At 33.0% G+C, this 13,623-nt stretch overlaps 1 protein-coding gene across 1 annotated transcript in view; it reads right to left on the reverse strand.

Moving 5' to 3' along the window:
• pdlim5b (PDZ and LIM domain 5b) overlaps positions 1–13,623 on the reverse strand; it is an 83,251-nt gene that overhangs the window by 21,464 nt on the left and 48,164 nt on the right. Inside the window, exons 6-8 of the mRNA XM_084400072.1 lie at positions 8,503–8,669; positions 8,159–8,189; positions 2,528–2,670 (exon numbers count right to left, since the gene is read on the reverse strand). Coding sequence (XP_084256198.1) covers positions 2,528–2,670; positions 8,159–8,189; positions 8,503–8,669 — 341 coding nt within the window. The remainder of the gene's footprint in view (positions 1–2,527; positions 2,671–8,158; positions 8,190–8,502; positions 8,670–13,623) is intronic.

Raw genomic sequence — 13,623 nt, forward strand, 5'->3', positions numbered from 1 at the left:
GCATTTTAAAATATCATATATAAATGTTTTTATATAAAATACAAATTTATAAAAAATATAATGTTTATTTATAATGTACATAAGTTTCAAATTAATTTATATTAATAATGTGCAAGTTTATAATTAATCATTTATCATTTAAAAAATCTATAATGTATTATAAATGAACAAATATAAACAAATATTTTAAATGTATAGTTAAAAAAATTATAGCGGTTATGATCTTTAAATAAATCTTAACATTTATAACATTAATAATTGATCATTTAAATATATATAAAAAGTTTTTCATTTTTATTTTATCTTTTTTATACATAATTACACATTAACTAAGAAAGAAAGAAATCACAAACAATTGTTGTGAAGGTCTAACCCCATTCCCACCACTGATCTTCTCTTCTCTTCTCTTCTCTTCTCTTCTCTTCTCTTCTCTTCTCTTCTCTTCTCTTCTCTTCTCTTCTCTTCTCTTCTCTTCTCTTCTCTTCTCTTCTCTTCTCTTCTCTTCTCTTCTCATTAACTGCGTCAGACTAAACTGGGAAGGGTCACAGCACCTGTATTGTTGTCCTATTGTTAGTTTAACTGCTTCTATTGCTCTCCTCATTTGTAAGTCACTTTGGATAAAAGCGTCTGCTAAATGATTAAATGTAAGTGTATAAACCCCAGCAGTTACTCTGCGTTTGAGCAGAAACATCAGAGAAATGAAGCCCATATGTTCCCCTCCTGCTCTCTGCGCTTGTACTCGCGAGTCCGTCTGGAATCAATCGCTGCGATGAGCTTTAACTGAAGAGATCCTCAGCTGATGAGTTCCTCTGCCACCCCGACCACTGACCCACAGATCCCGAGGAACATTATTAATCCTGATGCGCTCGCCGTCTCTGCAGGACATCCGCTGCACGCACTGCAAATAATGCTTCTCTTACTTAGTATTTTAGTCTTGTTTCCAGTCCAAAAATCAAGATGCATTTACTATAGTAAAATGCCATAAGATATTATGACTTGTTTTCTGGGATAATAAATCAAAATGAAGCGAGTTTTTGCTTAAACAAGTCATAATATCTTATGGCATTTTACTATAGTAAATGCATCTTGATATTTGGACTGGAAACAAGACCAAAATCCTAAGTAAGAAACTTTTTGCAGTGTGTGGAGGCGCTCCAGGTTTCCTCGCAGGCCGTGTGACTATGATAATACATATATTCCACAGAGATACCTGTGTTCCCCGTCAGCCGTGCCAGAAACGCCTGTCAGCACGTAAGAGCCCAGAGAGGGGCATGATGGGTAAACATGAGGCCTTCCTCTCCACATACCGACAATAAAGATCACCTGATTCCCAGAGTCAACATTTACCCTCCGACCCGCGAGTAAAACCAACACCACCTCTGGTTAGTCCGTACACGTGAAGAACACGTGACTGTGAATCTGGCGTAACATCATCAGGCTGAGGAAAACAGCTCTCTTTTGTCCAATCCATAAACTCAAAGCTTTGAGAACTAACAGTGCAGTCTGCCATCTACAGGACACATGAGGAGTCTGTGTTTTATAGTTTATTAAAAATATGAAATATTATTAAAAATAATTTTCAGTCATTGAATAAAAGCTGATATAAAATAACTTAAATTTTGATTTATTACACTTAAAAACCAAACATTCTTAAATGTTTCCTTTGCAACCAACTGTATATATATATATATATATATATATCCATCTAATACTCTATATATAGAGAGTTTCTAATAAAAATGTATAATGTATTATTTTTTCAAAAGTATAATATTATAACACTAACAATTTCACTTAAATAATAGACTCATTAAACCTTTGAAATTATTTTATAAGTTTATTAGCAATTTATTTATAATAATAATTTCAAAAATAATCAAATATACTATTAAAACCTAATAAAAAAGACAAAAGCCCATAAAATTAGTAACAAACTAAAATATAAAAATATAATAATTCAAAATATTAATAAACACCATAATAGTATATAAATAACAGTAAAATTACACAATGTAATCTAATATATTAGAATATAAAATAAAATATTATAAAATAATATTCAGTGTTGTTATTGTAAACAAAAACCATTACAGACATAATAATAAAAATTAAAAAAAATATATATTATATATTATATATATATATATATATATATATATATATATATATATAAAATAACAAAATAATGAATATATAAAAATATAAAGCTAATTAAAAGTAATAAATACTGTTAATAAAGACTACATAAATAATACAAAATTAACACAGCAGTAGAGACAGATTTGACTGAAGGTTTCAGCTGAAATGCTTGAGATCATTTTTGAAGACAAAGGTAAATTGTGCCTATGTACTATAAAAATACAAAAACAAATGTAATTGTGTGGACTGCTTAATATCCGTCTTCTTTGAGAAGACATGAGCGCAAGTAAACAGGTTTCGGCTGAACTGTCTCTTTAAGGAACATACACAGATAAACCCAATGTCTCCTGAAGGAGCGGATGCGTATTGAGAAGTGCTGAAGCCTCACCTGAAGTGTTGGCAGGCTGCCAGCTCTTGGCGGCGGGTGGAGGGACACCGTTGCCCTGTCGAGGCGCTCCAGCGGGACCTTTGCTCATGGTTTTGACTGAAGACGTGGCATGAGAGCTGGACTGAACCTCCTCTACGGCCTCGCTGGAGAGAAACACAGAACAAGCACTTAAACATCCAACCCGTTACCATCAGAATCAGGATTCATCCTTCCCTCGCGTCCTGTAACACATCTTTCCCTCGCCGCTCAAAATGACCCGAAGCCCTAAAATTATACTTTTTTTTTTTTGTACGAAAGCTTATTTTATTTAGAGGTTTTTTTAAAAAAAAAATTTTTTAAATTTTTTGGGGGGATTTTTTTTAATGCATTTTTTTTTACCTTTAAATTACTAGATTGAATCAATAAATAATAAATAAATAGTAATTTAAGCACATTCCTCACATCATTTCAACTTAAATTCAAAATAACTCACAATTTCATGCATAAACCTTTTAATTCAACTCAAAATATCTTACATTGGGTGTAATCGACCTCTTGTGAAAAAAAAGAAGATATAGCCTATATAACATGATATTTCATGACTCTAGATGGCCTTATATCTCTATATGGAGTAAATGAGTAAATGTTTTTTTTTGTGTGTATTCCTGGTTCAAATGCGTCAAAGGTCATGGGGTCATGGACCCCTCTGGGGGTATATGTATTTGAAAAAAAGAATAAGGGTTAAAAGCCAGTTTACAGTCACGCACAAGCTGACTTTCATGCAAACGTGTGGTCAAACCGCAGGATCGAGGATGTTCAAACAGAGACCTGGATCAGAGATTCACTACCAAACACAACCTCACATCGACCTGACCCTGTGAGAGGCGACGGAGCGTGAATCTCCACACCCGTCCCGAGCCCTTCAGCGATGTCCTGGCTCCAAACACGAGCAGATTGATCAAACAAGCGGCCCGTCGGCTCAGCGGTCCCAGATGGTTTGTTAATGAAGAAAACCAGTGCCAACAAAACAAAATGCCCTTGTTTCACTCTGACTTACAACCTGTCGACAACATGACCGGGTCACATGTCACTCTAAAACAAGACTCAGTAATATACTGTGCCATTCAAAAGTTTGGGATCGGTACGTTTTTTTTACTGTTTTTAAAAGAAGTCTCGTCTGCTCACTACGGCTGCATTTATTTGATTAAAAATACAAAACAAACAGTAATATTGTAAAATATTATTACAATTTAAAGTAACTGTTTTCTATGTGAATATACAGTAAAGTGTAATTTATTCCTGAGTTTTCAGCATCATTACTCCAGTCTTCAGTGTCACATGATCCTTCACAAATCACTCTAATATGATGATTTGATGATCAAGAAACATTCATTATTATTATCAGTGTTTAAAACAGTTGTGGACATTTTTTGATTCTTTGATAAATAGGACAGCATTTATTTGAAATATACTTTTTTTGTAATATTTTAATGTATTTACTGTCACTTTTGAGCCATTTAATGCATCCTTGATAAATAAAACTATTAATTTCTTTCATTTCTATCTTACTGACAAATAAGTAAACCCAAATGTTTTGTGCCTCATGTTCATGCTTTGTAAGAAAGAGTTTGATGAAAAATAAAATGCACTGTTACATTTTCAATTTCATGACATTTAAACATCTTGCAAAATATTGCTCTAAATTGCACAAAACAATTATAATTAAATTGTAAAACATTTATACATCATGATAGCACTTATTGCACAGCCTTTAATATAATATATGCTTATTTAAATAAAAAGCATTACAGAATTTTATATTGTATTACAGTATTGAAAGTCTAATCAGACTCACCATTGAGAATAGAAATATTATAATAATTATAAAATAAAATAAATGATGGTTTGAGGGGGAAAATCATTGTATTTTTGTGCTCCGTTTAAATGTGTTTTACTCGTCTACAATCACACAGGTCTGTAACCTGCTAAACTTATCAACTTGACATTGCCATGTTTTTAGATGATACAGTATATTGTGGTTTATCTCTAAATACCATCTGTTACTTTTCTGTGGTGTTGCATCCAATTAAAACACACAATCCTGCATCACAATCACAGCAGCGAGTTCAGTTCGGTCTGGAGAAGCTCGCCGGAGGAGGAAGTTTGCAACACACACACACACACACACACACACACACACACGTTGACCAGCTGGAAACACGCGTGAAACACCGACAGCAGGGGACCGTCGACTCACACACTCACTGCAAAATTAATTTCATCCACGGAGAGCCAACATACGGCCCCAATTAAACCTCAAATCTTTATTGATCACCACATGGAGTCTATTTAACACGAGAACACATTCTGTTACTAGTCTATATTAGGTCTAATAAATAAATGCACACACACTCTCGGCTTATTAACAAAAAAACATCACATTAATGTTTTATAATGCTTCAAATTCATGTGGAAACTGAATTTAGTATTCAGGATTCTTTGATGAATAGAAAGTTCAAAAGAACAGTATGTATTTGAAATAGAATATTTAGTAACATTATAAATGTCTTTACTGTCACTATTGATCATTTTAAATGTAGCTTTTCTGAATTAAAGCATTACGGTTGAAAAGATCATAATAATGAACTAGTGTATGACGATTTCCACACAGATATGAAGCAGCTCAACTGTTTTCAACACTAATAATAATAATAATAATCATAAATGTTTCTTGGGCATCAAATCATCATATTAGAGTGATTTCTGAAGGATCATGTGACACTGAAGACTGGAGTAATGATGCTGAAAATTCAGCTTTGATCACAGGAATAAATTACACTTTACTAGATATTCACATAGAGAATAGTTACTTTACTTTGCAATAATATTTCACTGTTTTTACTGCATTTTTGATCAAGAGAGACACTTTAATACAGCACAAAGTGTTAAAACTTTCATCCCATCACTAGAAGCACTAGTGATGATTGAACTTAACGTTCCTGTTAAGATGAACCGCAGTGCAGTGCTGCCCCCTAACGTCCACTACCAGAACTGCGCCAGTCTTTTACAGCCCGTGGCGAACCATGAAGATGCATTAAAGTGAATAGAAGCATTAATATATAACCAGCCCTCAGGTTTACATAGTGCTCTGATTGAAACACATTTCATTTTCTCCAGAGTCCAGGGTGAGTCATATATTGTTGAGGGTTCTTCGGCTCCTGAGGACAAATGTGACGAATGCATAGAGGAACTGCAGGAGAGAGAAATAAAGACGGAGGGATCCGTGTCCAGAAGGTGAAATCATATCTATTATTTATCACTCATAAAAAACACTACAAATGTTCTGTCATAGACGGGCTCTATAAAAGCGCCGAGCGTCTCACATGTTCCGATCAGCCGCTGAGTTTGAACTTCATTAGTCAGTAATAGACTTACAATTACAGCTCTATCTACTTCAACAGGGAGAGACGGAAAATGGCGAAATGGCCAAGAGTGCGTTTTAATAACATCTTCCACATCTGCACTAAAATCCAACCAGTAAAAGCCAGTATTTCTCCAATTTTGCAATCATTAAGATTATTTTAATGTTTTTGAATGTCTCTTCTGCTGCATTTATTTGATCAAAAATGCAGTAAAAACTGTGAAATATTATTGCAATGTAAAATAAGTGTTTTCTATGTGAATATCTAGTAAAGTGTAATTTATTCCTGTGATCAAAGCTGAATTTTCAGCATCATTACTCCAGTCTTCAGTGTCACATGATCCTTCAGAAATTATTCTAATATGATGGTTTGATGATATTATCAGTGTTGAAAACAGCTTCATATTTGTGTGGAAACTGTGATGCATTTTATTTTTCAGGATTATTTGATGAATAGAAAGTTCAAAAGAACAGCATTTATTTGAAATAGAATCTTTTGTAACATTATAAACTGTCACTTTTGATCAGTTTAATGTGTCCTTGATGAATAAAATTAGTTTCTTCCAAAAAAGTTGAAAAGTACTGTGTATATAAATGCTTCCTGAAAACGTAGAATTGTCAATGGAATCTTTGGTTTCATCTTTCAAAACCATTAAACCAAACGCCGTTTCAACAGTCACAGTTCAAGAGGAGAAGAAAAGAAAAGAAGAGACACAACAGATGCAGGAAGACGAAAGAAAAGCTTTATTGAGCGATGAGAGAGTCCAGACATACAGAGGAGAAACAGATGCAGAGACAGTGCAAGTCAAGCAGAGGAAAACAGACGACAGGAACCTCCTTCCAAGACACGCTCACACATACAGTGAAGAGACACACGAGTCACATGACTGCTTCTCTGTGATTGACAGGCGTGTGGATATTTAGGATTTGGGATCGGACGGTTTGAGCATCAGACGGATCTACTACATGTTAAGCGCTCGGGCCGAGACCCCGTGATGCCAGTCTCTCAGCTTGTTGTACTGAGGCCGGAGCAGCTCTGGGTCCACTTTATTCACTCTGACGGTCCAACGACACACACACACACACACACACACACACACACAGAGAGAGAGAGAGAGAGAAGGACAGAGAGGAAATAAACTGATTACACAGCTATAGTCAACAGTGATCAGGTTCAGAGAGCAGGAGGACCGTGAGCGAGTGAAACCTCATAATACTGCAGACCAGAGAAACATGAAGCGCTTCAGAGAGGAAGACGAGCTTCAGTGAGCGAAACGCTACAGTATTACATCAGTCATTAGATACATTTTCTAGTTTCGAAATTATGTTTGAGTAAATACTGTGTAACAATTTTTGAATTACATATATTTGTACTATATATTATATAATATTTTATACACACGTATATTTTATATATATATATATATATATATATATATATATATATATATATATATATATATATATATATATATATATATATATATGACAATTTTTAGTGAATATAATACATAAAATATATAATAATCTAAAAATCAATCATATTTAAATATTTATAAATATAATACATAAATATATACATATATTTTGTTATATAATACACAATGCATTTCATTACATTTATATATTATTTATAAATATAATACATAAACATACTATATTTATAAATATTATTATAAAAAAATACTAATAATATTAACAATACTATAATTTTTCTCTTTTTATATTTTTATAATATTTATAAATAAATACATAAAAATATATACATATATTACCATATAATACACATAATTGTATTTAATAATTTATATTCCATATAGTTCATAATAATAATAATAATAATAATAAATTATTATTTTTATAAATGTTGTTGTTAATAATTATAAATAAATATTTATTAAAATAATAATAATAAAAATAATAATAAAATAATATTTATAATAATATTTATAAATAAAATAGACATATTGTCATATAATCCACAATGCATCATTTAAAAAAAAATATATATATATAATTTATAAATATAATACGTCATTTTAATAGACTATATTGCTGTCTCAAAAGGGATCCGTCTATGTAGACAGCAAGGAAGCTCAGATGAAACACATGTCCAGAAAACAGCCCTAATTACCCACAATCCCCTCTCATGACTAACGACTCCCCTTAACGGCAGTGTGATCAGAGAAGAGTGTGAAGGAGCTGATCTGATGGAGAGACGCAGAACTTACTTCTTTCCAGGCCGGTTCTCCTGAGCTTGATCTAGAGAAGAGAAGCAAGAAAGACTTTGAATAATAATAATAATAATAATAATAATAATAATAATAATAATAATAATAATAATAATAATAATAATAATATTTTATTTACATAGCGCCTTTCAAGAACTTTACATAATATTGACGCTACAAATATAATCAGGATAACAACATAAACAGGCAGACGGTGATCATATGTACAGAAGAAAACAAAAGTAAGGCATGCATGGATCAGAAATTTAAAGTATATAATTAGTTAACACAGCATGAATGACAGGTTTTGAGCTTATAAAAGTGTAGAGTTTAGCGGTCCCTACCGTTCTCTGTGCCGGTGATCTGTGCCAGGATCCTGAAGGAACGGGACTGAGACGTGCCGGTGCGCGGGTGCCAGTCCTCCGTGTCCTCCATCAGACGCTTCTTACTGGAGTCACTGGGCAGAGAAACGTGGTTCAGCTCCGGCTCCGACACGGGCTTACGGGCCGTTCTGTGCACACACACACACGCTACATCACTAAACATTCAACACAACAACTGCTGGATATAAAACACTGGGATCAGTTTACCTGGGAGGAGTCTTTCTAAAGAAAAGACAGAAATCAAGAGAATCAGAGGAAAGAGACAAAAATAAAGAGAATCAGAGAAAAGAGACAGAAAATCACCCCATAATTCATATTAAGACTGTTTTTACTCACTTAAGAATACTCTGAGGTCCACTATGGAAATAAAAAGTAAAAAAAATATAATAAATATATTTATTTATATATTGGTGATATGTATTATTGTTGTTGTTGTTATTATTATTAGTGTGTGTGTGTGTGTGTGTGTGTGGGGGGGGGGGGGGGGGGGAATCACCAAAAGTTAATTTAAATTCTGCATGCAAATGTAATTCATAATGTGTCCTATAAATACAGAATATCTTGTAATAAATTGAAAAATACTAAATTAAGTCAATTCATAGTCAATATTCTATATTCTATATATTAAAGGGAACTTTTTTTATAGAAAATTACTTGCAGTCTTTTAATAACCTGTGTTATTTTAGTTTCATTGAGATATTATGTTTTATTAATATTTTTGAATTTGCTGTTAATTATTTATATTGTTTTTTTATATTATATTTTTATACATCGGCTTTGATTTTAATTTTGAAGTTTTAGTAATTATGTTGTTTTTGTCATTGTTTTAAATATATCTATATATTTAAGTTAATTTAAGTACATCAAGTCAAAATTAATGAAAATGAGAAATGTTGGCAGCTAGCTGAAATAAATATATATTAATTTCAGTTAATATTTATTTTATTTCAAGTAACATTTTTTTTTTATGACCTTAGTTGTTAGTAATAAACAAAGTGGCAACAAATGGAATTGAAAAACATTTAAAAAAATTAAAAACCTTTTAAAATGGAATTTTAAAACTTGCTAAATTAATTCCTAAAATACTTTAAAACTGATTATTATTATTTTATTAGACACTTTAAATGAGGCCAAAATGCTGAGTGCACCTTTAAAATGTTCAGCTTGAACTACTAACACTAGATGGCTCCACTGTCTCAAGTGTTTTAACGAGCTGACCTGTGCTGGTCCTTCCTGGTAAATCTCTCTCATCTATAACAATGCATGTGAAGGTAAATGTCACCACTGCTATTTATACGGCACACAAGAGAATTAATGCTACTGCCGTGAATAAACACACAGACACATGATGATTGACAGCAGCACATGATGAACACTAGCACACTATCCTGACCTCAAAACCCCTCTACGACTCAATAGAAAGTGGTAAAGCAACACTAGAGATAGAGAGAGTGATCATGAGTGTGTCGCTGGGTTAGAGATGGTGAAAGAACACAGACACACACAGATACCAGAACAATACTGCATCTAGTACACTAACTTTGTCATGGGCTCCTCCTGTGTAGAGAGCGAGAGAGAGAGAGAGAGAGAGAGAGACACATCTGAAGTGTTTCTGTTTGAGAGGAAATGAATCACCATCAAACCTCATGCAGAAGCTCACACACACATGCGGGTCGAGCAGAAGCTCATACACACACATGCAGGCCGAACAGAAGCTCACACACACACACGCAGCCCAAAAGAAACTCACACCCACACGCAGGCCGAACAGAAACTCACACAAGTGCACAAACGGAAGAGCACCAAGTTACGTAGAATTATCATTCAGGTCGCTAGATATAAACATGTTGACAGGATACTAAATCTAACGCTAGTGTATAATAAACTTTTTTTTAATAGAGAATATATTCATATATGTCTGGGATAAATCTCTTTATCAAAAGCATGTGCTAAAAAACAAAAACGTAAAATAAATATAAAACAAACAAATAAAACATTAAGTCATTAAGGATAAAAGATTCTGCTAAAATAAATTCTACATACATTTTAAGTAACGAAGGATAATTCATAATTTGCTTCAAAACCAAATGTATCTTGTTTTAAAGATGTTTAGATATTTTATCCATCCATCCGTGTGTGTGTGTGTGTGTGTGTGTGTGTGTGTGTGTGTAAAATATACACACACACACACACACATACACTGAACAAAATTATAATACTTGTTTTTGCCCCCATTTTTCATGAGCTCAACTCAAAGATCTAAGACTTTTTCTATGTACACAAAAGGCCTATTTCTCTCAAATATTGTTCACAAATCTGTGTAAATCTGTGTTAGTGAGCACTTCTTTGCCGGAGATAATCCATCCACCTCACAGGTGTGGCATATCAAGATGCTGATTAGACAGCATGATTATTGCACAGGTGTGCCTTAGGCTGGCCACAATAAAAGCCCCCCCCCAAAATACAGTAAAACTGCACATTTTAGAGTGGCCTTTTATTGTGGCCAGCCTAAGGCACACCTGTGCAATAATCATGCTGTCTAATCAGCATCTTGATATGCCACACCTGTGGGGTGGATGGATTATCTCGGCAAAGGAGAAGTGCTCACTAACACAGATTTGTGAACAATATTTGAGAGAAATAGGCCTTTTGTGTACATAGAAAAAGTCTTCGATCTTTGAGTTCAGCTCATGAAAAATGGAGGCAAAAACAATAGTGTTGCGTTTATCATTTTGTTCAGTGTATATAAGCAGTGTTAAAGCCTGCTATAGCGACCCTTACAGTGTTCATGCACTTGAGTGAGTTCAGGCATCACACACACACACACACACCCTGGGCCGATCGCACCTCACGTCCTCAATCCAGCGCTCGTGTGTTTGGAACGAGATCCGTCAGTAACGGCACCGTACACAGAAGAGCCCTCCGCCTCCATCAGTGGAGTTAATGACTTTAATTGGAGTCTAAACTCACTCCGGCTGCTGGATGTTAATTAGTGGAGTCAGTAAACGCAGCTGGAAACTCTCGCAGAGGATTTTACGAACATTCTTGCTGAGGCTGATGGCTAAATATAGTAAATGAGAAGCAGTAACCAGACATCTGTAAACACACAGTGTCTAAACTCAATCAACATACGTCTATTTAATTTTTTTTAAATAATAACAGCAACACTTTTACAATAAGGTCCCATAAGTTAGCACTAGATAATACATTAACTACAAATAAGCAATACATTTGTTACAGTATTTATTAATCTCCGTTAACGGAAGTTAATAAAAATACAGCTGTCGATTGTTAGCTCAGGGCCATTAAATGATATTAACAGAAATAACTTTTGATTTTAATAATGTATAATGTTGAAATGAACATTAACGAAGATTGATAATAGAAGTATTTTTCATTGAACAAATGGAATATATCTTTAAAAAAATATATAAAACAATCAATAATCAAATTTATAAAACTAATAAAAATAACTAGTAATTAAATAATAAAAAGTTCATTTTAAATAAATGATCGTTATTAAAAAATACAATAAAATAAAAATAACTAATAATTAAACTTCAAATAAAATTTTAAAATGCAATCAAAATAAACCACTTAATCATAAAAATCTACAATAATTAATTATAATAACTAATAATTAAGTAATACATTACGTTAAAATGAGCAATTATTTATATAATTATTGAATTAAAAACAAAATAAAAATAAAACAAGTAATTCAACTATAAAAATTCTAAATAGAAATTCAAAATTTTAAAAATGTACAAAAATTATAAAATAACTTTAAAATGAATACAAATCAAAATAAAGCAATTAATTATAATTAAAAATCAACTAATAATAAAACTAACAATAAATAGAAATAAATAATTTGTATAAAAAATAAAACACTAATAAAAGCTATTAAAATAAAACAATTAATAATAAACTAATACTAGAAGAAATAAAAATCATAACTGTTAAATTAAAATGAATATTAATTATAAAAAAATAATATTTTATATAACTAATAAAAATAATTAATAATTAAATCATATAAAAGTTAAATAAATAAAAATATGATTAAAATAAAATATATAAATAAAACATGAAAAACAATGTGACCATTAACCGACACCAGAGACCCGTGAACGTGTGAAGGTGTTGTTCAATTATTACACCGATAACTTAAAAACCCTTGACAATTAAGAGTTCAAGTAAATATTTTTGGCCAAAAGGGTTGGGCTGCTCTGATGGGATGATGGACTGATGTGAGAGGAAGCTCAGCACAGGTGTATCCCAGCAGGACAACAGCGGCAAACACCAGATGTGTTTTCAGAGAGCTCAGATATACATCAAGAGCTCCGATCGTCATATATGATGTGTGGAAACACCAGCTGGATGAGAAATAACAGCGATGCTCGACTTCAGATTCACAACATCACTGAGTGTGTGTGTGTGTGTGTGTGTGTGTCACTGTATGTGTGTGTCAGTGTGTATGTGTGTGTGTGTGTGTGTGTGTGTGTGTGTGTGTGTGTGTGTGTGTGTGTGTGTGTGTGTGTGTGTGTGTCAGTGTGAGTGTGTGAGTGTGTGAGTGAGTGAGTGTGTGAGAGTGAGTGAGAGAGATTTATTCAAATCAATCAAATTATATACATATATATAATTTATTTTTATTTTAATTTTTTTATAATGAATAAATTGGAGGAATACTAAGGAGGTTGATGTCTAACTTAAAGTTAATGTCGTCCCGGGTCAATAAATACCCAAGGTATGCGTTTAAGGGTTAACACTATTTGGGGATAACGATCCCTTTAAGACAATCAGGACAAAGGAAGAGAGGATCTCTCTGGATAATCCATCAGCGTTCCTGGGATTTAGTCTGTCACGGCAAAAGGTCGACCTGATCTCCCCTTTTTCCTGTTGGCTTCACTATCACTGGGATCAGGAAGCTCATAATAATATATTATGAAGAACGTGTCCAAAACAAGGAATTATCCGCTGCTTTGCTCGTTCCTCTCCCCCTGTGGTCAGAATTTCAAGCAGAACGTTTTGTTCACCCGAGTCTCAGCATGTGGGACACACAGTTTACGTGTTTACTAG

This window comes from Rutilus rutilus (assembly GCF_951802725.1).
Source record: "Rutilus rutilus genome assembly, chromosome: 25".
Taxonomy (NCBI): domain Eukaryota; kingdom Metazoa; phylum Chordata; class Actinopteri; order Cypriniformes; family Leuciscidae; genus Rutilus; species Rutilus rutilus.